The following is a 27475-nucleotide window of genomic DNA, read 5'->3' on the forward strand; positions in this document are numbered from 1 at the left end:
AAAGCTTAACCACTTTAGAAGACCTATTTCTCAACCGATCTATTTAAATTTTGATTTTTTGGAAGATTTCGAAATTTCTAACCCGATTGCATTGGACTTAATCGATCATAATTCGGTTATATACCTGTAAATGATTTACCTTTCTCGGATTTACTTTTTATTTGTTCATATGCTTCTTATTCTTGCTAAAATATTCTAAAACCTATTTTTCTTAAGGAATTTTTCGTTTTGGAATGTTTTTTTTTTTATTAATTAATCAACTTAATCCACTTAATCGGTAGTTAAGCGATGTGCACCCAAAAAGCATACGGAAAAATAATATACGGATAGCTCTTTCTCGTAGATTCGAGCAAACCGTAAAATTGGGACGCTTTGCCATCTCTTTATTTTTATAAACTATTTGGACTATGATAATCATTTTATCAGTAGACAAAAGCGAGTCTATAGTATATACAGCGTGGACCATAAGTTTCTTGTCAAATCCATGTTCGAGAAACTAGGTAGAAAAACTGGGTCCCGGTTAAAATCCCGAAAGCCAAAATCCTGAATTCTTAAAAGTGTCATAACTACTCCCACGATGGCTCTCGTGCTTGCTGGAGTCAAAGGGAAATCTTCTGTGCTTTGGGAAATTATTCTGAACATTTTCCACCATATAATTTCATCCCTTTCAGGATTTTGAAAATTCGGGATTTTGGCTTTCAGAATTTTGGCTTTAGGAATTTTGTCTTTCGGGATTTTGGCTGCCACCGAGAAAAATTATATAAAAAATAAGGTTTTAAAATTTTCCCTGTTGCAAATGACTTTCTAGTAATCCATAAATGTTAATTATTTATTTAAATAAAAATTAATTCATTTTATTTCATATCAAAAATAATTGTTTTCCCAGAGTTGAGCATTTTTCATCGGCCATAAGTTTCTTGACACATTTGTATAACTTACTCAAAATGGTTCAATACGTGTAACTAACTTCTTTTAACCCAGTTATAATATGAAGTTGTGTCTTTTGAGAGATAAATGGTGGGTTTTAAATTGTCTTTAGTTTTCGAACAGGTTTTCTTTAACAGCGTTTAATAATTTATTACGACATTTTTTTTTAAATTTAGATTTAAAATGCTCTATTTGGTGTATTTCTTAATTGATTAACATAAAAATGGGATCATTTGAAAGGTCTTGGAATACTGAATAAATTACAATCTGTTGTAAATCGCTAAGGAATTCGTAACATTTATAAAACTTGGAATGATCATTTATACATATAAAAGTTTTGATAAGTAATATTAAAATAATGTTTTTTATTTTAAGGGTTCGACTCAGAGGATTGGTAATAGTATTGTAAGTATCTCTGATAATGACCTCATGATATCAAACTCCAAAAATTTAGATTCAGTTAGTTGCTGAAGGAACATAGGCCACAAATATTAAAAAAATCAATCGCACTTTAAGAAAAGTGGTCACTGAGAAAAAAGGAGGGTGCGATTAACTTTTTTTCCTCGTAGCTTTAACACTTTTTAGGTGTAAAAATATATCAACATTTTTTATTGTTAATTTTACACCTTATTAAGGGTAAAATTAACATGAAAAAGAGTAACTTTAACCCCCAATACACCAAAAAAGGGTAATATTTACACCGATTTTGGATCAATACTGCAGGGCAAATTAACATTTCCGGAATGTTATTTTAACTTTTCCGGATTTCTCTCAGGTAAGAATGGTTGAATGATTTCCACTGCGAGAAATCCGAAAAAGTTAAAATAACATTCCGGAAATGTTAATTTGCCTTGCAGTATTGATCCAAAATCGGTGTAAATATTACCCTTTTTTGGTGTATTATGGGTTAAAGTTACTCTTTTTCATGTTAATTTTACCCTTAATAAGGTGTAAAATTAACAATAAAAAAATAGGTGTAAATATTACCCTTTTTAGATGTATTAGAGGTTAAAGGCACCCTTTTTTATGTTAATTTTACCCCTAATAAGGTGTAAAATTAACAATAAAAAATTTTGATATATTTTTACACCTAAAAAGTGTTAAATTTCTGAGGAAAAAATGTTAATCGCACCCTCTTTTTTCCCAATGGGATTTCATGGATAAGCAAATCCAAAATGAATCAGTCTTACTCAAAAGATGTTAAGAAAGTTAATGCAAAATTCGTTAAAAATTGACCATTTTTCAAAAGAGATTGTTATGTTCTGCAAACTATTTACGAGAAATTATTAATTATATTTTTTACGCGTTTTTATGCACAGATAAGTCATTTAGAACGTATGATGCCCAGTCTTATATTTGAAGCAGAGATGTGACAAGAGAAACTTTATGATTAAATTCAATTCAAAAACGTTTTCGTAGAATTATATGAATTTCTTTGAAATAGAAATGGCAAAATCCACAGAATTGTTTTCAGAAATTAAATTGAGAAAGTTAAATTTTATTTAATTTTATTATTTTTTTTATTTTTCACAAAATTAGTTTTTTCAAAATCTCAGCGCTTTTTTTTTGGGAAAGAGTTTGGGTGGTTCAGTCGATATCCCCGTTCCTCCCGTTCCTTACCCCATGGTAACTGATGTCAGAAATGAGGTTTCCTGAAGCAGAACTTCAGCTTTTTCCAACCGATCAAAATTAATATTTTGCTCTGTATTATTAAACTTTCCGGCTCAATTAATTTAGGCCAGACAATAAATTTGATAAGATTCGTGTGTTGACCTCAACAGCGTCTCATTTGTGCTGAATAACAAGTAAATGGGAATGAGCTCAAACAATTTGTATCTCATCTAGAATTTATCAATTGTACCCCCAACATCATTTAATTGTTGTCAAAAATTTGGTCGAAATGCGCACGGAAGGGTGCCTTTCGGGAATCGAAGAAAAGCGAGTCTTTTGTGAAATTTAATTATTGTTTGCTCGTTTGCACAAGTTACTCTTCCATTTTTCCTCTGTTTCGTTTTCCACTAATTGGACTTTAGAATTTCCTCTTATCTGCACAAGTTGTTTGGGCAATATAAGAAAAGGCACTGGCGGGGTAGGAAATTTTTGGTAAGCAACTCATTGAAAAGTTTTCCCAAGTACTTCAATTGTACCGTGTATTTTCTGTCTGAAAAGGCATACTTAAGGAGTCGCTCCAATGAGGATAAGAATGCTTCCTTATGACGATGTGGATCATGTCAGAGATGCCCAATAACTTGTATATGGTTCTCCACAGAGGCTTCACATCATGGTACAATGTTATGGAGAATATGTGAAGTGTTCCAAGTTGTGGGTGAAGCCCCATCAGGGAGCTTTATGTATACAGAATATTTCGGTGGTAGCAATGTATTCAAATGTACCAAAACCCCATACTCCGTCCAAATAACAATTTTAAACAGACATTTCAACAACTGTTTCATGGTGTTCTTCTTAAACCAAAAATTGTGCATCGCATGAATAAATAAAGAAGCTTCAAGTGGTTGGTCTTCATAGAAATTGCTTATTTTCATCTTGACTTGCTGACTGATTTTGAGTTGAATATAGATTAAAGATTTAAAATGCTAAAAAGCTTTTCACGATCACCTGAACACTCATTTACGATTCTGAAATAAATTTTTCAGCTGTCGGTATTTGATAGATAAATTCTCTTCTTCGATTACGATATTTGATTTTAAGGTATCGAATTTCAAGGTATCTAAAATTCCAAGTAATTAAAATAGAAGTGATAGAAATTTATGTTATTTATCTGTGAATTTAAACTGTCTTTATTTTACAGCTGATGGAAAACATCTTTTAAATCATAACTGGCATATACGACCTGAGAAAGAGCTTTCCCACCGTTTTGTTCTGGAGGTTGGTCACCAACGCTAAGTTGGCGATGGACGTTGAAAACTATACGAGATTTCATTAAAACGATACTTTACTTCAAAAGTATTGTTGATGAATAAATTTATCTATCATAATTTGATTGAAATGTTTTAGGGTCAAATTCACGGGTATAAAACGGGTTTTAGAGTACAGTAGAGCCTCGCTATAGGCCATATTTGGTTCCAGATTTGACACCACTTTGGTCGCACTATAGTCCATATCATTTTTTTAAAATTATCAACGACTTTTATTGAAATTGCTCGACAGCTTCCATTTTCTTTTCCAATTGTGGTACTTGTCCTCGCTCTCTTCATTATGGATCACAATTATCACAATTACACAATTAAGTTTGCCAAAAATATTAAAATAATTATGACAACATTTCGCGTACTAAAAAACATAACCTAACTTAAAATCTGTGTTTTGAAATCAACGGTCGATAAATTGTGGACCATAGAGCGATGGCCTATAGCGGGGTTGTACTGTATAAAGGCTTATCCCAATTACTGAAGCTACCGAAGGTTTTGAAATTTCAATACCATCAAATCTTGTCCCCCTGATGTTTGTAAGCTTTTATTAATTCTAGCACTTGAGGATGATCGGTAGATCGGATCGGTGAAGACCATACTTAAATGCTAGAATTAAAGAGAAGCTTACAAGGCAGGTGCAAAGTTACCCGCATTTACGCCGACATGGAATTTTACTAATATATTTTAAAATCTAATGAATCTGTTGTTCTTAATATTCGACCCTAAGTTACAATTTCCTAGAAAATTTTGCCCGATATGAAATTAGAAAAGTAAACCATACTGTTGAATAAAAAACGCAAAATTTCGTAACCAAACTGCTGTCTACATAGTTACACTTGTTTAACTATGAGAGGCTAAAGTCTCTAAACCCGAACTATTCCCTTAGTGTTATATAAGATAATTGGTATAAGGGAAGAGTATTAGCGATCGGCACTGTTCCTCGCATCATCAGATAATTACCACATTGTTGCACCAATTTAAATAAATATTTAAAAATTATTAGTTACTTTTTACCATTTAACTCTTACAAGAATGCAGTGCATTAGCTCAGATTTAATTTATAAAACCAATTTTCCGCAAGATACCTGATTAAATTCGTGCCGATCCGAGGTGTAGAGTACATAGCCGTGATTACATCTGTTTTTTATTATGTTAAAGTAAAAATTTAAAATTCAATTGCACAGAGTTTATTGCACAAGTTTTAACTTTTATTGATTTCCTTTTAATTTTTTTATTGACTAAATAATTATTCACTGATCATATTTGATTTTCCACTTATTAATTTTCACATTTTACTGAATTTAAAAAAAATACGGACCAAATTTGACTTTTTACCGACCAAATTTGACTTTTTTCCGACCGAATTTGATTTTTTACTGACCAAAATTGACTTTTCTCCGACCAAATTTAATTTATTGCTGACCAAATTTTATTTATTTCTTACCAAATTTTATTTTTTACTGACCAAATCTGATTTTTTACTGATTAAATTTGTCTTTTCACCGACAGAATTTTATTTTTTACTAACCAAATTTAATTTATTCCGTTTTTTAAAAATTGTTTACTGACCATATTTAATTTTTTACTGACCAAATTTGATTTTTGACTGACCAAATTTGACTTTTTACCGATCAAATTTAATTTTTTACTGATTTTTTAAAGTTTTTTACTGACCATATTTTATTTTTTATTGACCGAATTTGACTTTTTACTGACCAATATATTATTTTTACTGACCAATTTGAATTTTTTACTGACCAAAAAGATTTGTACCTTTTTTCTAATATTGTAGTGGGACAATTTCAACCAAAAATGTGGCAATTGTTCCCCTCCACTGCATAATTCGAACTTTTTGTTCAAATTATTATACTACGCAGCGTGGAGTATTCCACCATTCATCGATTCGACGTCATCCTTTGGGGATACTTGAGAGAAACATCGACGAAAGGAAGATGTAAGTCGGATTTGTTTCCACGTGTTACCACGTGGAGTCATCAGACCGGGGAAAAGACAACCTCCTCTACCACAGCACCAAATGATGGCTTTCTTCGCCACCGAGGGAGGCTTTCGGTTCCTTCGGGAGATATTAAGGGAATCTGCATCTTCAAGATTCTGGGAGGAAGTCCGTAGGAAGACACTTCGGAATGGAAGAGAGGGTGGTCTCAGTGTTAGGTCGCTGGGGCCATCGTGGAAAAGCTATTCTCCATAGAACAGGAGATCCGATACCATTATGGGTATCTTCAGAATCTTCAAATTTCCTAATGACGTCTTTGGGACCGCTTTTGGGCCCAAGGAACTATACGGACTAATCTATAACAGAAAGCCCATTTTTCATAATAAAATGACTTAACTAATCAACAATATGGACTCTAGAAAAACTCTACAATGAGCCCAAACACAAGTAGATTTTGATTCTCCAATAGTGTCTTGGATAAAAGGTAAATGGAAATCTATTTGCACTAAAAGTCGTTGAAGTTCGAAGAATTCAAATTCAATTTCGAATATTCATACTAAATTTTCGAACAAGGTGGGGAAAATTTATCAAATATCACACTAAAAAGCTGGCAAAAGAGTTACTCAGTAATTATGGAGTGATTAAATAATAGGAGAAGAACAGTAAGCATCTCTGTTCTGTTTTTTTCCTCACAAAAATGTGAAAACGATACATTTTGTCACTTGAGCACTTCGAAATTCGAACAGGATGTACCTTAGTCACCTTGTGGTATTATCAAGAAGTAAGAAAGTCTCTTTTTTGGATCTTCAAATAGATTTTCGAATTTTTCAAGATCTACTTGTGGATTGGTATAATATGGACATAATTGTGTCTCTAGTGTGTAGAGGCCATAATAGAAAAAAATTTTGGAGAAGAATTATTTTAGAATAATAGTTCAAGTTTCATTAATCCGTTATGCCCTGGACACACGACTAAAGTCCAGAGACGACTAAGCTCATTCATAGCCAAGTCAGTTCCTGACATACTATAAGCGAGGCTTAGCATTCACTGGTATCCACAAAACATAACTTTCGTGGGTTTTTATGCAGATATCTCTACTGAAATGCACTAATACTCCTCTGAAAATAAAGTATTTGTAAATTCATGTCTCAGTACACGTGCAATATTTATTGTCAATTACAATTATTTGTGAGGTGGAAGCTAACTCGCGACTTAAGCCAATTTCCGCGATTCTGGTGAATAATTCTTATTGTTATAAATGAATTGTGAAGAAAATTTACATGTAGTTTCATTTTCAAAGGAGTACTAGTGCATTTCAGTAAAAATATCTGCAGAAAACCTGCGAAAGTTATGTTTTGTCAGCGCCAGTAAACGTTAAGCCTCGTTTGTAGTGTGTCAGGAACTGACTTGGCTATTAACGAGCTTAGTCGTCTCTGGACTTTAGTCGTAAGTGTGTCTAGGGCATTACAGTCTTGTAAATCACGCCATAAACCTACTGTTTCGAAATTAAAGCCTTTGGAGAATTGGGTTAAGCCTCGTCTCTACTCGTTATAAATACGATAACGATGTGAAGCATATTAGTGACATGGTTGCCGGATGAAGCATTTCAAGACAGGTATTCTAGGATAACGTTTCTATTAATCCATATAGTGTAAACTAATATAGGGCTGGCTCAAAATTGATGGCCATATTTAGCAAACATTTTTCTTATTGTTTTAGTATTTCTTTTACTAAAATTAAGGCAAAGTACCCTCAATCGACCGGGTTCCTCGATTCGACCGGTGGGTCAATTTTTGAATGTTTGATGGTCAATTTCGTCAATTTCTACGTATTTGTCACTAGTTCGTATTATTCCTGGCATAATTGACCTATTAATGTTATCATACTCAAAATATTATAGCAAATATAAATAAATTGAATAAATAAATCTACCGGTCGAGATGAGGAACCGGTCGAGCGAGGGCACTTTAACTTATATAAAATTTTGGGCAAGACTCTCTCAATTAACCACTTGTGGCCATCTGAATCTAACCAAGGTTTCATCTTACTTTAAAAAGGTGAATTTACCCTTTTTCTTATCTAAAATCTGTAAACTTGAATGGTGCACAAATCTAATAGTTCAGAAAGTTTCGCTGAAAGTATTACGATTTCTGCAAAGATTGGATTTTTACTTTTTCAACCAGGAACATGATATTCAAATGCAATTGGGAAATAGTTCTTTTACCTTTGGTCAGCACTCAGGAAGTGTCGAGGAAATGTTATATTCTCCGGACTAATAACAGGATAACTTCCAGCCTTCAGATGCAGCGTTACATCTCGCTCAGGACACACTCTATCTGCAAGGATAGAGCAACATTTTAGGTTTAGTGGTATTTTTTTGTGGAGACAACGAGTTAAAAGGATAGGGCTTGAGGGCTTGACTCACGGAAGGCACTTTTGGATTCCTCGTACGCCTTAAAACTAAACATCGCCGTGCGTGTATCCTGTGGCACTCTAAAGTGGAGGATGGAGACATCCTTGTACGCTGTGTACTTGAGAAGGGTGTTGGAGGGTAGACGAACAATTGGGGTCTGGCCCGGAGTTACTATTGTTGTGGCACCATCGGCAACATTTGCTGCCACAGATGCCTGGTACGTGTTGATGAGAATGACCAATCCCATAATCCCCAGGGTTCGCATTTTATTTCCCCACTCAATTGTTGGCATTGGTTTTTCAGCACTTCTGGTCAGCACGGTTGCCATTTTGTCGACCTATCCCATTCACCCTCGACCCCATGTACTTCCGGTCGATCTTTTGTTAACTTGTGTCGCCCGTAGAGCTTTCTCTCTCTTATTTACTCCAGAGAAACTTTTTTCAAATTCATACCATTTACAGCTCGGTTGTCCCGTCAATATTCTATGCAATGCAAAATGTGCACCCGAAAAGGAAGAACGGAAGATGTGACTGAGGAAAAACTGAGCAAATCTGCGTCACTCATCAGAGCAGAAATCTTCCAGGATTGTGGTTGGAAGTTTGGTTGAATTGTTCAGCGGTGAGATCTTGCAGATTATTGTGCAAAAAACTGAAATGAAGAAAAAAAGGAGTAATCAATAAAAAAAAAGAATTCCACAGTCTTTGTGCATAAAAGGCTCAATGGGAGGGAATTTTTTAATTGAATCGCAAGTCATTTTCTGCAAATGGTTTATACTGAAGGGAGAATTGGTTGCGGAAAATCCCAGGGAGCAACATCCGACAAAGTTTCATTTCTGTGCTTCACTGCCACAAAACTTTTCATCCACCATCATTCTTGTGTGTTCACAGTGATAAAATTTAATTAACCACCTTTCTTTAGGCATTCTAGCATTCTATAGTTCCCACCACATGCCCCATATTCACTCAAGTAAAATTCTTCTGCAATAGTTCCATGACTTGGAAAATTCTTTGAATATTTGGTTCAGTCGCGAAATGGGGCTAAAAAACTTTTTCGCGTCTCACCCGCATCTTCCCATTTTAAGTGACTTGAGTTATTCTATCGTTCCAAAAAAAATCATTCTAGGATGGAGAAGATTCTTCTCAAAAATGTTCTCTATCTATAATTTTCCACAAGTTGAAGTTTTTGGCAAGACTATGAATTTTTATGGAAGTAATCAACAAATGGAAATTTTATAACAGACTGCTTCTATGAGGAGAATTTTTATTATTATTTCAAGAGAAATGGAAAAGAAGAAAGACAGTTGAGAATTATTGATATGCCATCACTAAAATAGACTTGCCAGATATAATGGAAATATTGCTCTGACTCTATTGAAAGTCTTTATATGCTCATACTAACAAATACACTTTTTTCCTACACAAATTCTTTCATCCATTTAGTCGCTAATTACATGACTAATCTTTTATGACAAAATACACTATTCCGATTACCAAAAAAATTACAACAGAAACCAAAATTAAAAACAAATTAACATGAATGTTTTTCTGCATTTTTTTAGCACAAAACAACGTCAAGAATCCTTTCAGGTAGATTGAATTGGGAGATTCTTCCTTCTGTATTTCAGTGCTTCAGAATTTACGAGCAACTGCATCGTTTTCCAGTTGCGGTGGTAAGTCATGGTGTTGATGAAAAATGCAGCTAAACGGTAGCATAAATCGATGGGAGCATCGTAAAAATGTAAACGTGCTAACTTGCTTGTTTGCAAAATTTGCCAAAAAATCGCTCTATCTTTCGCTTGGCCTGACTGATAAATTATGCGAGAAAAGTTAATCAATAATTTTCCTTATAAACAGTTTCATTGATGAATTTCACATGATAAAATCATTGAACTTGCAAAGTTATAGAGTTAGAGTATTTGCTCAGGGGTTTTTACCTTTCCCTTCAAATATTACTTCATTAGAGAAGCCCTTTTTAAAATAAAATATTATGCGTTTAATACACTAAGAAAAAATGGGGGTGCGATTAACTTTTTTTCCTCTTTAATCTTTAATCTTTTTTTCCTCTTCCTTTAATTTTACACCTTTTTAAGGATAAAAATAACATGAAAAAGGGTAACTTTAACCCCTGATATACCCGAAAACATAATATTTACACCGATTTCGGATCAATAATGCAGGGTAAAATAAACATTTCCGGAATGTTATTTTAACTTTTTCGGATGTCTCTCAGTGTATTACATCGAAGACGACCTGTAGAGGAAACTAGGGCAGTACTAGACATGAGGCAGTTCTAAACACTGCTTTTTTTTAAATTAGAAAATAGACTTTAGAGAACAATCCTTATATGCAATGCCTTTAACTTCTACTAGGGTAACTACTTAAAAAGTGCTTAATCGAAAATCCTTAATACAAACTACTTAATTAATGACTTTAACAAAGTCCCTTATTAAGACCTTATAGTGTTCTGGCTAAGTCATGCCATATTAGTTTATAGCTATTCGACACAAAACAATGACGTTTGTGTCATTTTCATATATTTTTTGAGTAGTTGAATGTTCTACAACTGCTTAAAATTAAGTCATTGAGTTAAAAACTTATTAAATTACTTAATAAATAGGAAAGACCAGGGCAAAATTAGTCAGCAAATGAAATTTTTCATTATGCACAATTGACAAAAAATGTTAGTATCCGGTTTTAAAACAATAGGTAGATAGGGGGAGATGGGGCTACAATGTTATACGATTTTTTCGCCTATTTTCAAAGGAAGCTGGGTTTTAACACGATGTAATTTTGGATAGACAAAATAATTGTGGATCTAAATAAAATAATTGTAAGAACTAGCTTGATTTAGAAATAGGCAAAAAAGTCGTATAACAATCTAGCCCCATAGCTCAAAGTAGTCCCACCTTCCCCTAGGTGTTTACTTCGATAAAATTATGATTTCTTCAGGCCAAAGGGTTAGCCATGTGGCTTAATTCCTCTAATTCTTTACCAGGCATGATTTGTCAGAAAATTGTTATTTAGGATTGGATATTAGAGGCAAATAATCCGTTAGATTTTGAACATCTATAAAATTGCTTGTTATATAGATTTGTGAGACCTTCAGGAACTGAGCTAAACCTCCAGTCTGAAGGCAGCATAAGGCAAACTATAACATCCCAATATCTACACTGAGAAAAAAAGAGGGTGCGATTAACTTTTTTTTCCTCGTAACTTTAACACTCTTTAGGTGTAAAAATATATCAACATTTTTTATGTTATTTTTACACCTTTTTAAGTGTAAAATTAACGTGAAAAAGGGTAAATTTAATACATAATATACCTAAAAGCTTAATATTTACACAGATTTTGGATCAATAATGCAGGGTAAAATTAACATTTCCGGAATGTTATTTTGACTTTTTCGTGAATAATTTTGCCCCAGACCTATTTAATGTGTTAGACGTGAAAATTATTATTTTTTAGTAATAATGTCACATTCAGATGTAAAGTATATATTTAATTTTTTGTATTCAGCAAAATATAATGCTTATTCAATTCCTTTGAAAGCTTTAGCTGAGAGCTTTGACTATTGAAAATTGAGAACAGTGGGATTCAACTCAGTTTTGGAGGAACATTTTCTCGGATTTTCGCTTCAGTTTTACAGAAACCATTACATCTCTGGATTCTTGAGGACTTATTTAGTATAGTTAACATCCTGACCATCTTGGTGAGAAACTATTATCTTTTCGGACATCTTCAGAAGGGAAAACATGCTAGAACATTATCCTGATCCAGGAAATTCCTCCAGATTCCTCCAGAAAATTACAGATTTCTTGGATACCGTCGTCGTCCATTTAGTCAAGTACGTCTAGGATATCCTCATTGGTCAGAAGATTCCTCCAGATTCCTCTGGAAAATCACAGATCAGGAAAATCATTGGGCAGAAGATTTCTTATGCTTCGTTCATAAAATCATAGATCTTCTAGGATTTTCTTGTCTATTTAGTCAAGTACGTCTCAAATATCCTCATTGGTCAGAATATTTCTCATAGTTCCTCCAGAATATCACAGATTTTTTGGGATTTTGTTAAACAATTTTTATTATGTATCTTATTAAATATTGCATAAATGATATTGAACAAAATAAATATTGAGAGTTTTAGGAAATTGAAAATTATAAGTTGATCAAGTCTTAGAAGTGTCTTCTTTATTTAATCGTTTCTTATTTCTTATAAGGTTTTGGTTAATTTTTTATCAATTGTTACATCAAGACAGTGAATTAAACAAAGAAAAACAACTTAATAAACACCAGATTTTTCAACTAGTTCTAATCGACTACACAATACCTAATCGATGATTAAAATATTGAGAAATATTGAATTATTTAGATATCCTTTGGAAGTATTTTTTGGTTATTTATAGGGCATTAATATTTACTGTGAACCAACAAACAGAAAAGGGTTGGAATTGTGAAAGAGGAATTTAAAATTTATTCAAATGTCAAGCATACTTTAAGCCTTAATCAATTCCTTTATGTTCTTAAAAATCAATATTTCAATAAATTGTAATATCAGAGCACCAGAAATCACATTAAAGCCTTCTAAAGTCAATATATTTGAAAATTGATCCTTAAAATGTATTCACAATTCAATTATAAAAAATTACCATGTAGCAAAAAAAACACTATCATGCAAAATTTATCCGGCTAATGTATTTTCACTGTTCCAACATTGACATTTTTTTACATATACATAATTTCTCATTCACATATGCTCTTAAATGTAACTTTTATTGCGATGGCACAATCGAACAAAAAAAAAAGCGCAATATTGTCCAATGCTCAATTAGTTATGGAATTAATACGTAGGAAAATTTCCAATATTTTTTGCTATTCACATTTTTATTTTTAAAACAGACATAACAAATAAAATGGAATGGTTTTTCAGTGTTTTTATTATTGGAATTTAATTTGGCTTTTAATGAGAGGTATGAAAAATTTCTGGGGCAATAAATACTATTTCATTTAGTACAAATAATTAAATTATAAAAAAATATTGAGATAATAGTAGAACAAGTAGGGTTTATTAAATGTTTTGCTTTATTAAATTGACTATTATTGTTTTATTTTATGTGGTATCTTTATTTATATTATTTATCTATAAAATTTTTATATTTACGCCCTATTGTTTGAAATTAATGTTTCCCACATAACTCAAATTGCAGTGTTATCAGACATTCTCATTGTGATTTTAATGCGATTCACATTAATTGTCACCTATGAGTGTTCAAATGTGTAATATATTATCTTTAAATTACGTAATATTCATAATTTTATCTGTTTATTAGGAAAAATGGTAGACTTGGCTCGCAAAAATTGATTTAAATTTCACAAAAATGCAATTTTAAATTCTTTGAAATATTTTTGGGATTGATTTTTTACAACTGAATTTATAAAAAATAGATTAGAAAATACTAATCCCAATGAAGTATCTTATGGTAAAATGCAATCCCACATATTTCCAATAATTTTAAAAGCATTTTAAAGACATAAAAAATCAAAATCTACTAAAGAAAGTACGGGAATTAGGCCTAGATTCCTTTCGTTGATCCTTCACTGAGAAAAAAGAGGGTCCGATTAATATTCCTTCTTCAGAACTTTAACACTTTTTAGGTGTTAAAATATGTCAACATTTTTTAATGTTAATTTTACACCTTCTCAAGGGTGAAATTAACATGAAAAAGGGTAAATTTACCCCTAATATACCTAAAAGGGTAATATTTACACCGATTTTGGATTACTGCAGAGTAAAGTTAACATATCCGGAATGTTATTTTAACTTTTTCGGATTTCTCTCAGTGTTATACCTTCTTTGACTGTTATTGGTTTTGTACTTAATATTCTTTTATATGCTTTTGGGATTCGCCGGGATACTGCTAGGTTGAATTTTACTGGAAGATACTATATTGGGATTGCATTTTTACAACAAAGTTCACAAAAATGAAGTTCACAGAAACCAAGAAAACCAATCGCTTTCAAATTACAGTTGGACCTCGATAGAGTCAACTAATTATTTCCAGGCCTGTTGACCCCATTGGATTCGGTGACTCCATCTGAGTCCGAAAAAAAATCAATTAAAATGTGAAACCTTGATATAAAGAATATTATTGTATGTTTGTACTAGATAATTGATAAATCTAACACAATAGTAGAATATTTTGTTTAATTAACCCATAAATTCTACACCCTCTGGCCCAAAATAGTCGTATGTTCGGGCAAAAGTTGGAGATTGAGGAATGATTTTACGGAATTTTTATTAGTAAATATCTTAAGTATAAATTACTCTCAATGTGGTAATTTTGAGGTTCACCCACGATGATAAGATATGGAAATGGTGTCTAAAATATTTCTTTTTTTTTTACTTTTTTAGAAGTGCCCCGGAAGATATTTAATTGTTGAAAATTCTGATGCAGTTAACGTTATTAATTAGAATTTGTTTTAAACTTTTATTGTAAGCTTTTTATTTCACTGCCAAAATCGTTTTTTGTGATTACAGGAAAACACGTCATACGGGATCATAGGGCTTAATCAAAAAATCTTAAGACAAGATTTTCAAACGTTAAAAAAACGCGTTTAACCCTTTAAGGACAATTGGAACACCGGTGTCCCATAAAGAAAATAATTTTTTCTGACTACCTAAAATTATTTTTTTCCTTATGTTTGTACGTTTTTGCAGAGTAGAAGGTTGAAGGAATCTAGGATATTTTTTGCAAGTATCCAGCTATTTGCTATATAGTAAATTTTTAAGATCAAAATTGGCGAATTTTTAAATTCTCATAATGAAAATTAATTTTAATTATTTTTTATACTTCTAATTTTTTTTTAGCATGACCGTTTTGGAAAAAGAAACTACAATACTCAAACATAATATTTTTCATTAGAGTGAAAATTATTATGCATTGGTATTGTCAGAAAAATTACTTAAATTTTTAGGCTATTTTTGTCACTATCGCTCCTAGAAGAAAAAAATACACCGAATCAGTCTCTGTTGGATTTTCTAAGGTTAGATGTAAGACCTTTTACCGATTTTGTTTATCCGTTTCATTTTTATTGCTGATTGTCGGTCTGCGAAAACTGTCTCGTCGTTAAAAGGTTAAACGTTGTTCTAATTAAACGTTGAGAACTTTCAAACGTTCAAAACGCCTAAAATCACGAAAAGAAAATTATTTTGTCGAAATTTGATTAGACGGTTAATATACGAATTTTATCATAATGTTGTTTTTCTTGTGTTAAAAACGTTACATTGATAGGGGAGACCGGGGTACCTATAGCCAGGGGTAAAAGTAGACAGTGGATTTTTCTCGTTTTTCTTAAAATGTACATCGAGCAAAGTATTTTTTAATGAAAGTAGGAACACATCCCCATATTCCCAGAAATATTTATAACTCTGATCCTGTTATCCTACAATTTAGAAGCATTTTTATAAAATGGGTATAAAATTGTAGTTTTGATGTTACAGTTTTTGGACCAGCATTTGGTTTTCTGAGTTTCTAGTCAAGATTTCATAGTTTTACCTCGTTTCTGGTTTAATAAACCTAATTAAAAAATATTTTTCACTTGGATAATTATTATCCACTTTTTTATATAAGATGATGAGCACTGAAACGGCCCTCGGGGCAGTTGCAGTCACTCTTCCGTGGCGGGCTAAAACTATCAATGATTTTTCACTAATAGATGGATAATTGTTAGATGAAAAAGTACTATTGATATTCCAAGCAATATTGCCATTTGTATGAGCAACTTGAGAAATAGATTTTTTCAGAATGTTTGCATTAATTTTGCCTCAATTACAAAAATGTCATAAAAAAGTTGGCTAAAGCCCTTTTCTTTAGGTTTAAGTAACATATTTAGCATCAGTGGGCTTCAGTGTATCAAGTGAAACAATATTTGGTATCTCCAGTTTAAAATTTCATCTGGGAAACTAGTGGCAATTAGTACCCCAAAAGTGGCTATTTCTACCCAGGCAGGGGTAAGTGTAGCCAATGTGCAGTACTTTTTTCATTATCCTCTCAAGAAAAAACCAAGGATTTTAGAGCTTTGAACTACACTGTTTCATATAGCCAATATCCTAATGCTACTTATGAAACATAAAAATATTAGACAAAACTTATCATTTTTTCACAAGCCACTCGCGAAAAAAAGCTTAATTTGCTGGCTAATTCTACCCCTGTCTCCCCTACATCAAAACAGTGATTTTAATTTCGAAAAAGTCATACGCAATATTATCAGTTCAATAATAATGGAAAAGTTGACTCTATCGGAGTCAATTTGGGTCCAAGTTGACTCTATCGGAGTCCGTAGAGTAAAAAAAATATCTGTTGACTCTATTGGAGATTGACTCTATCGAGGTCCCACTGTATTTGATAATAATTAAAATATTACCAAACTTTACGTCTCATTTACATAAATACACAAAAATATTTGTACACAATGATATCTTTGCGCACCCCATAAATTTTTCTGATTTTTTTTGTATCGAAAAGCAATTATTTTTATTTCCCTATTGGAAATTGTCGAGAGCACATTTTTTTGCAATCAAAAGGAATTGGTATTTGTCGTGTTTTGGTAGCATATTTGATAAAATAGAATGTTCAGACTCATTTATCATCAGCTGGAGTTTGATATTCCTAGAACGTTCGATTTTTGATGGTATCAAATGAAAAGTCACAGTGCAAGAGGAAGGAAAACTTTTTCACACAACATGAAACTTTTGTAGAAAACATTCCTTTTACTTTGGCTGTTCTCATCTATCGTTTTGGTTCATTGGGGTGAAAAGTTTTATACGTTTACCTATTTTTGATGCAATCGTTTCAGTGGCAAAAAACTAAGAAAAAGATTGACAAAAAAGAATCAAAAGCTTTTATTGAAAGAAAATCTCATTTGATAAGAATTTCGCAATAAGTTTTCGCTTGGGATTTTCACTCAAATCTTGCCTGGTGCTAAATTGTCGAATTGGTGATAAACGAATGTCTGATAAGGGTGTTATTATTCACTTACATTTTATGAGTATTAGTAGACAAATTCAGTGCTTGATAAGATAACGCGAATAAATTGAATTGACGGAACTGAATAGAGCTGAATGATGCTTGAAAATCCCTAAATTTTCGGAATAAATGAATGTTAATCCTCGGAAGATGATTGAGTCACACTAAGCTGCCAATGGCTTAAGATGTTGCATTATGGAATTGATCACTTGGTGAACTTTCCACGAATAACTTTTTATAGGTTCACGTGCGGACACATTAAATTGAATTATAACTCATATAATTCTATTAAGTGAACTTGGAATCACAGACAAGGAGCTAGTGCAAATAAACTTATTTAATATACCGCTGTACAATCGATTCTATCACATCGAGAGTCAAACGTCGACTAATTCGATGGGGGCATGAAGGCACTTGGAGTGTAGTAGTTTGTGAGATATCACAGCAATTTAATTTTGGGTCAGTTGAGACTTGATAAGAGGTTTGAGATGATTGTTGAAGAAGCTCTTCTGCCCAGAGTGAGCTATTAAACAGCAATCAACATGTTTGAAGTACGCCAAGAGAGACATCCCGGCAACTATCTCAGGGATTTTCCCCAAAAACTTCCTTTTATATGCATTTGAATTGACTTTTGGAGAACACCATTAACCCTTCTTTTCCAAGAGCTGCCCAAAAAGGAAAATTGTGTTAGCGTCAAAAAGGGGAGTTTGTGAGGGATGTCAAGAGGTGACCCAACAGAGTGATAAAATTTATCAGAGTAGTGGAATATGTGATGGATGTGTTAAAATGCTGTATATGATGATTACGACGTTAATTTGTTGAACACACCACAGAATTTATTGGTAAATTGCCCCAGTGACGTCATACTATCTCTCAACAATACGCTATAATTCTTGTCATCATGCTAGTTAAGAATAACTCATGCCACTCACACTCTAAATGCCCTAATCTAACAAGACTTAAGAGATTTCTGACCGGCGTTACATCTCACTTTGTACTAATTAATTGGCCAATGACCTGCATTCTAGGCCTCATACTCCTCCAACACTTCTTATGCAAGCTCAATTCAAACAATAATTTCAACACAATTAAACTCAAATGGGTATTAACATGATTTCTTTCCGCCAATATTTCATTCAAAATCGCGTATACAAAAATTATTCTGTCGAATTCACCTTGAGCGACTTTTAATGGCATGTCTTTATAGGCTTGGTATAACTTAATATCCGCAATTCAGTAGAATTCACTCATATGAAAGTAGTATACGTTAGAGTGGGACGTTTAATATAGTTTCTTTTAAGTTTTGAATGAATATATTGCAAAGAATTGGTAATTGTCAGTTACTAGTAGGGACTTCTTTTAATGAATACGGGAGACCGGGGAACTATGAGGTATGCTGAAGATTTTTAGTAAATGGTAAATGGTAAAAGTCTTCCTTCACTGACTGAGAGAAGTCCGAAAAAGTTAAAATAACATTCCGGAAATGTTAATTTTATCCTGCAGTATTGATCCGAAATCGGTGTAAATATTATGCTTTTTAGGTGTATTATGGGTTAAAGTTACCCTTTTTCATGTTAATTTTACACTTAAAAAAGTGTAAAATACACTTAAAAAAGTGTAAATTTTACACTAAAAAACTGTAAAATTAACATTAAAAAATGTTGATATATTTTTACACCTACACTGAGAAAAAAAACAGGAGTGCAACTATTTTTCCTCATAACTTTAACACTTTTAGATGTAAAAATATATAAACATTTTTAATGTTAATTTTACACCTTTTTAATCAACATGGAAACGGGTAACTTTATCCCTTAATACACCTTAAAAGCATAATATTTACATCGATTTCGGATCAATACCGCAGTTAAATATCATATTATTTAACTTTTTTGGATTTCTTTCACTGTAAAAAGTGTTAAAGCTAGAAAGGAAAAAAGTTAATCGCACCCCCTTTTTTCTCAGTGTTTGTACTTAATCTTCTCCATAACTAAAACAAAATTATAAGACATCATAAAGGAATCCAATTTGATATAGGAGAAACTGGATGACTATCGAATATGGAGTAGCACCGAACACTGAGATATTTTTTAAATAGCTATTAGACTTCAGAGAACTTGTGTGAATTCATAGATAATTTAGGTATACGCTTATCCACTGAAAAAATGATCGCCATAGTCCAAGTAGTTTAGAAATAATAAGCAGTGTTCGGTGCTACCTTATGTTCGGTAGTGCCCCAATTTCCCTAACGTATTTGGATTACACAATAAAAAAGTGGATAATTATTATTCAAGTGAAAAATATTTTTTAGTTAGGTTTATTAAACCAGAAACGAGGTAAAACTATGAAATCTTAACTAGAAACTCAGAAAACCAAATGCTGGTCCAAAAACTGTACCATCAAAATTACAATTTTATACCCATTTTAAAAAAAAATGCTTCTAAATAATAGGATAACTGGATCAGAATTATAAATATTTCTGGAAATATGGGAATGTGTTCCTACTTTCATTAAAAAATACTTTGCTCGATGTACATTTTAAGAAAAACGAGAAAAATCCACTGACTAATTCTACCCCATGGCTATAGGTACCCCGGTCTCCCCTAATATTTAATAGAAATGTGTAAGTCTCTTAGGAAAACTAAAAGAAAATTCACATTATTTGAAGGCATGAATGTTCGAAGGGAGAGTACTTTCTCCTAATATATTCATGTTTTTTATTATTTATTTCAATATTTTAGAAGTATACATTGTAAAAAAACCTAATTAAATATTTTTATTTTGCAATGCTTAATTTCCAAAATATTCAAATGATATATAAAACATAAATTTATTAGGGGTGGCATCTAATAGAGGTATAATTAAATGGGACATCTGCCCTACCTCATTCACCCTATTTCAAAACAGTAAAAGGATTTGCTAAATTTTATAATCGATTCTCCTTGTTTTCAAATAAGACCATACTCTAGATGGGATTTCTGTTTTTTTTTTGTTTTTTATGAGTACAAAGGCATAAAGAAACAAGGAAAGAAACCATAGGGGAAAGTACTCTCCCTTCGAACGTTATAAAATGAGAAACTTACCCAATCTTATCCCTAAAGAGGTAGGAATTAAAGTTAAAACTGCCACTTTTTTTTTTGATATTATGTAAAAATTGGCTCTGTATGCACCTCCTTCTTAAACATCAAATATTGCAATGTAAACTTGGCGAACATGCACTTGTGTTGATTCTTAAGTAGTTTTCAAATGGGGAAAGTATTGAGTCATCTTTTGTCTAGGTTTTGCTTGACTGATAGTACTATTGATTTAAACTTGAAATTGACAGTGGCATTTATTGTTATTTTCTTGATAAAACTTTAATCAGCGTACTAAATAAGTAGAACAAATCTTTAAATTTTGCTCTGATTTAGTAGCTTTTTAAAAAAAAAATGTATTGTATCATAGCATGGTTCTTAACGTAATCAATTTTACATGCTTTTTGATTTTTGGAATATCACCAATTTCTATATCAATCCTCCTAAATATAAGGCTTCAGATGACTTTGCTTACTTTGCAAAGAATCCTGTTGTAAATAAGACGAAGCCATATACTTAAAAAAAAAACTGCTGTTTGTCCTTTGTCCCCGATGACACTGGTTGGTTGTGCTTTAGTTTACGAAAACACCCCATAAATACCTAGTGCAGGAATTGGTAGAGACGTTAATAGTTGATGGGAGCAAAAATGTCCCAAGTAGAAGAAGGCGCCAAATGCAGGGAGATATTTAAAGTCAAGGAGGATGAAGAGGATACACAATGGTGCGGAAAATGTCAAAATCATACACCATTTCAGATTTACTCACTTATAAATTCTCTTGGTACTTATTCAAAAGAAATCATCTCGGAATTGCTCATTTATCAATGTAGAAGACTTTTTTTTTATACCACCAACAATCATTTGCAATATATCTTGGTGAAAATTTGCAGATGAAAGTGCTTATTGTGTATTCTTGGAATGTTTGCTCGTGGAGGCGTTTCAGTAACTAATACTCTTACCACATATATACCCCCAAAAAATATCGATTTACGAGGCGTGAATTGCTGGAAGGATTTATCACTTTAAGTGGGATTTTTTGGATTTAGTCCTGTGGCAAAATCCTTCCTGATGGGATGAATCCATTCTCTGCGAGGAGCTTTCTGAACCTTGTTATCTATCGCATTATGCAATTTTAACTGAAAAATTTTGACTGATCTCTTTTTGGATTTTTTGATTTATTTTGATTAAAAATCACAAATCAAGACAAAAGATGTTTAAACTCCTCAGCGAGGTTTGTGAAACCTCTCAAGCGTAATAGAATTATTATTATTATTAAAATTCCGAAATGATTGTGATTCTGGCCAATAAATAATTCTAAAATAATTCCATTTAACTAAAAATTGATCATCATTTTTTTAACTGCTTCTAAGTAGGACCTAGTAGGTACTAAATTCCTTTGGAATATAACAGTAAGATATACAATTTAATCAAAGCCCTATTCCATTTTTCTTCATGAAATTGTTGATGATTAAATTCAAGTTTATTCTGCCCAAATTAGTCTAAATAAGGGAATAGTACCCCGGATCGGAATGTTAAAAGACATGCTCCATATTTTGTTGAAAATATAATCCTCGAAACATTATTTGGTATTTTTATGTATGCTAATTAATACATTAGTGATCCCTTTAACTATATATATGTGCTTTTGAATTTTTAATTTTTACAATAAATTAATAAAAAATATGTGTAATTGCAAATTTGCACTCTGTACCTCGAATCGTCAGGAATTTAAACAGGTGTCTCAGGGAAAATTGGTTTTATAAATTAAATCTAAGTTAATGCACTGTATTCTTGTGAGAGTTAAATGGTATAATGTAGCTAATAATTTTTAAAAAAGTCATTTAATTTGGAGCAACAATGTGGTATTAACCTGACGATCAGAGGAACACTGCCGATCGCTTTCGCTCTTCCCTTACTGTCCAAAATCTTTATTGAAATGTTTGTTGGGGACGTGGCCTATTTTCATATGCAAAGCTTTTATGAAAATTTTTTGATTGGCTGCAGGAGAAGGGGTGGTAGATCAGTTAAAATGGTCAGTAAATATAAATTTTTAAAAGTAAATTAATGAATTTATTAGTGCATGAAAGTAGTTAAATATTGTTGACGAAGGAAAGATTTAGAAGTTACCAAATAAGATTTTTTTTTCTGAATATAGTTTTGTAAAATTCTCTTATCATGGCTTCATTGAACCAAAATTCCTATAATTTGCTTATAGCGCCCTTAATTCCGTTACTATGACAGCTTAAACTAAAGTGGAGTAAGGAGTTCAAGAGTTTTTACAGGAATTTCAACACAAAACTCTCATTATAAACGTTTTAAAGGTGCATTAAAAAACTTTTCAAAACCTTGGTTCTATTTTGAATCTTGGGTATGAACCATCTTGACATCCGAGATATAGTTCCAAATCTTCGTAGAATGATTTTATGTTGCTTATATGGGCTTCAAACCTAAGGCTTAGCCATATGGCTTAACTTCTCTTATGTGGGCTTCAGACCTAAGGCTTAGCTATATGGCTTAACTTCTTAAATTACTTATCAATCAAGATGTTTTGAATAATATTGACTTAGGACTGGATTATTTAGAGCAAAAGACCTATTATATTTTGAAAAATCAATAAAATCAGTTGCTGTTCACGATTTTGAGGTCCGCGGAAAATGGATTAAACATCTAGTCTGAAAAGGGTCTAACTTCTTATCAATCAAGATTTTTCATTAAATTTTGACTTAAAATAGTTTTATAAAAGCCAAAAAATCTATCGGATTCTAAAGAACCAAATTATCTGGTTGTTCTTTAAAATTTTGAGACCTTCTGGAACTTGGCTAAACCAGTCTCAACACGGTCTTTCTGATCAAAATCGAATATTTTACTGATTATATAACTGTTTCGCTTCTTCAGTTCTAATTAAATATTGAAAATTATGATATGTTCTCAGTCTTCAAGTTATAACATCTTAAAGGGGTGGAGCCTAAAAATGAAAGAGCGATGCTATGACAAGGGAGGGTGCCACGAAGGAGTTCATAGGACCATTACCCATTCTGGGCATCTTGGATGAGACTCTTAAAGAAAAGCTTTCCAACCGATTGTGGGACATGCAGCGAGATTACTGGATTGGCTGTCACGACAGCAGGCAAGCGAAGTCGTTGATTGGGGGCCTCTCACAGACATGGAGTAGCATTATGCTCAATCTGAGCAGAACAGATTTGCGAAATGTCGTGGGAATCTTCATAGGTCACCATCTAAGTTTTTATCTGTTTAGGATGGGGATAGCAACATTAGTATCTTGTAGAGGCAGTGGGGCTGCCCTGGAGACAATTGAGCACTTCTTTTGGGAATGATCTTTATTGGTTAGACATTCTAGCGGTGTCCAAAGAGAGGCAGGATCTTACGTCCAAAACAATTCTGAATCATAGTTTTAAATAAAGAAGATGCACAAGAGATGCAAGGGGCTTAACAAGTCTAGGTATCACTATTCCGATTTACCATAATCTAAATCTTATCTAAAATCTAAAGTCTCTCCTATTTATTTTAAAATGAAAGAATTCTCATCATTTTATGAAAAAAGAAAATTCTGAAATTATCAAATACTTTTAAAAATTTATAATTGAATATCGTTCTTCGATTATTTCAGTATTTTTTCAGTTGAATTTATTTATAATAAATTTGATTCCATTCCGTTCTGGGGTTGATCAGTCTTTATTTTCGATTTTTGGGATTGATTTGATGTCGTTTTTTGAATATTTTAATATTACATTTTAGCTGAATTTTTTGAAATTTGAATTTATTTTGGATAGGAATTGATTATACCTCATCGAGGGTAGATTTCATCACGTACAAGCCTTACTTATACCTTATTGTGGGATTAATTCTAACACTCTCTGTAATTAATAATATCTCATTTATCGTTATCTAGGATTGACTTTATCTAATCGTGAGAACAATTCTATGTCATTTTGGTGTTGATTCTATTACAGCATGGGAAAAATTGTATACCATTTTGGGATTAATCCTGTTAGTTCTTGTAATTGATTTCTTTCCACTTTTACAATTTTTAAAGTCATAAACTGTTAGTGAGCATTTAATGTTCATCTGAGAACGACAAGTAATGAGGAGAACTTGCTAACGTGAAATAAATGACAGCAAGAGAAGAAGAAATGTGACGGTTTCCATGCAGCTGAAGATGCAACCATGGAGAAGTAAGTGGCATCAGGAGAATTTATTGAGGTTGAGGTGAGGGTGTGATTTCTGGCAGAAAGATACACTCTGAATGTCTTGAGAACGGAATGCCCCAGAGACTTCCCAGAGGAATGTCTGCAATGAGTGAATACCGTGAAATATACTTTGGGAGTGGGCATTGAAATGAAACTTTCCCAGAGAATTCTGGTTGGAGGTTTTCTGCTGCTTTCATGGCACGTGGGGTGAGCAATTAAATTTATTTAATTAAATAGAATAATTTTTGAGGAAAAGGAATTTCATCTATTTATCCTTTTCCCCATTTGGCTTTGACTATAGTGGAGACTAATACGTTGTGCTGTGAGAAAGGAAAATCGCCAAAACTCTATTCATATAATTGCTTATTCCTCAGGTGCTGGGATTGCTTCTATGTTGGAATATCCAGCAGCAAATCCACTTCACTGGACCATAAAACAGATTAAAATGATTGTGTGTACCATTTAAATAATTTCAATTTAACTTTCACTGTCCAATTTTATATCCCACTATGAAATAGTAATTGTGCTTCGACCGAGGCACAATTGCTGTGAGTTTAAAGTATATTCAGCTTCCATAAAATCCCATCTTCTGCTCCTTCGGTGTAATCGCCCTAGTTGGATTTATCATACTTGGAAAATGAAGGCAGAATTAAAGTCATAAATCTGTGATACATGGGTGCGAGGGAAGGGAAAAAAATTGGACCACATGTGTGCTCTCTCATGTCTGCATAAAATATTATACCAACATGGAGAGAAAGATTGGTCTTCAAAGAAAGAGCATTGAGCGAACCGAGGGGACTTTCATTTCATCAAAATCATCGATCTTTTCACTTTGGCTGGAGCAGAGCTTTTTTACTTGGCACTTCCCATATAAAAAAATCCAAAGATAGATCTGTTTCAGTTTATGTGAGCTGTGATTCTTTTACTGGATTTAGTGATTTCATTCATTCATTTTCAACCGCTTATCCCTATTGGGGTCGCGGGCCCATGACATCCAATCTAGCAGCCCACGCCTGTCGGTCCTCCGCCACTTCAGGAAGATGTTCGGGTTCGATCCCGAGGCGTTCCAAGGCAAGATTCTGAATTTGATTCAGCCACCTTGTCCTAGGTCTGCCTCGAGGCCGAGGTCTCCTCACAATGGCTTGCATAGCTTTTCTGGGGAATCTTTCTTCATTCATGCGTTGAACATGTCCATACCATCGAAGTTGTGATCTCTCAACCCGAAGAAGCAGCTCCTCGACTCTTAGTTCCTCACGAACGGCCACATTCCTCACTCGATCTCTACGAGTGATTCCCTTTACCGCTCGAAGGTACCTCATCTCGGCAGCTTGTACTCGCGATCTTACCCTTTCGGTCATTACCCAAATCTCATGACCATAGGTGAGAATAGGAATGAACACAGCTTTGAAAACCGATAATTTAGCCGATCGACTAAGCTCGACCTTCCTCAACACGCTTCTGCCAAGCTCCCTCATTACTGCAGAAGCCTGACCGATTCGCGACGAGAGTTCTGCCTCCATCCTACCATCACTCGTGAATAACACCCCGAGATACTTGAACTTCTCCACCTGTGTCAATGAGTCTCCACTAACATGTAGAGTGCATTTCACAGATTGTCGGGAAATCACCATTACCTCCGATTTTTTGTCGTTCCTGGATTCAGTGATAGTGAGCTAAATCGATCAAAGTTGCAGCAAATTATGAGTGAATTGGTCAGTTTCACTACAACATCCAATACTTTTCAAAGTAATTTATTTTAAGTAAATGAATTCTCTAGTAATAATTCAACGTATTTATGAACAAATTAACTATAAGGGAGAAAAAAATAAGGATAGAGTTCAGATTCTTAGAAAAATTGTAAAAAAAAAATTTTGTCATGTGAATCTAGCCCACCTCCCCTTAGCCCCTTTAACTTATTTGGGAAATGTTTTATTCAATTCCTAAAATAATGCATAAATTTTCGACATTATAGGAAAATTAATTCTTAATCTATCTAGAATATCTACAATGTAAAACAACATGAGAAGATCCATCCACACGCTCATCATCCATCTAATCCGTACGGGATCCACCTTATACGGATTACAGACAAGTTCCCGATGTGATCACAATTTTAAATAATTAAGTGAATTTTTAAGATTCAATATTATAGATCATTTGGCCTTAGTATTCAATACAAATGACAAATTATCTAAAAAATCTTGCTTGATATGAAATCAGAGAAGTTATGCCATGTGGCTAAACTTAACGTTTGAAGACCGTTTTAACTATCCCGTAGATTCTGAGTAGCTTCTCTCTATTGGTTTAAAGCTCTAGTGGAGGCTAAACACTATGTGTAATTTTTGTCGTATTGGAGCATTTTAAGACTATTAAAGAGTGTCACTGAAAAGTGTCAAAATGCTCCAATTGGACAAAGATTACCCACGTAAGCTCCATAATACTTGCAAACACCTCAAATAAGTATTTAAATTTATTATTATGGACAGTGTCAGAAGAGTGCAAGAGGGGCAATTCCCTATTGTACTTTCAGCATCTGCTCCATTTTGAGGTATCTACATTCTCACCAAAACATCCTGTAGGGTAAGTGTGCCAAATTTCGGCATAGTTGCATGCAAGCGCCAAAGTCTCAAGTTTGAAATGTAATATCTTTAATAGAAATTGATTTTTTATTCCTTCTACTTAAGGAGTGATGCTTAGAACCTTGTAGACAGTTTATCGTCTTTATTTACTCTAAAATTATTCTTAATACATTTTAAAATGAATAAAAATATAGACATAGCTTTGGTGCCTTATTTCGGCCACCTCCATTCTCATAGTTCCTTGCCCTTCCGGAATTCTTCCAATGCCTTTTTCACATCATCTTGTTTATCGAAGCTACATTTTTTGTTATTTTTTTGCATTGTATAATCTTTAGAGTATGTAAGAACTAAAAATTCACGGAAATTAGAG

The 27475-nt window shown here is 32.9% G+C and overlaps 1 protein-coding gene across 3 annotated transcripts in view; it reads right to left on the reverse strand.

The window, feature by feature from the left end:
• LOC129800053 (uncharacterized) overlaps positions 1 to 27475 on the reverse strand; it is a 162997-nt gene that overhangs the window by 14575 nt on the left and 120947 nt on the right. For 2 of the 3 annotated variants that reach the window (XM_055844420.1, XM_055844421.1), the window contains exons 3-4: positions 8237 to 8872; positions 8036 to 8147 (exon numbers count right to left, since the gene is read on the reverse strand). In XM_055844420.1, the coding sequence (XP_055700395.1) occupies positions 8036 to 8147; positions 8237 to 8552 (428 nt within the window). In that variant the 5' untranslated portion in view covers positions 8553 to 8872. Of the gene's footprint in view, positions 1 to 8035; positions 8148 to 8236; positions 8873 to 17259; positions 17639 to 27475 lie in introns of those variants that run through there. The other variant, XM_055844422.1, reaches the window with a different exon arrangement.

Source organism: Phlebotomus papatasi, chromosome 1, assembly GCF_024763615.1.
Source record: "Phlebotomus papatasi isolate M1 chromosome 1, Ppap_2.1, whole genome shotgun sequence".
NCBI classification, from domain to species: Eukaryota; Metazoa; Arthropoda; class Insecta; order Diptera; family Psychodidae; genus Phlebotomus; species Phlebotomus papatasi.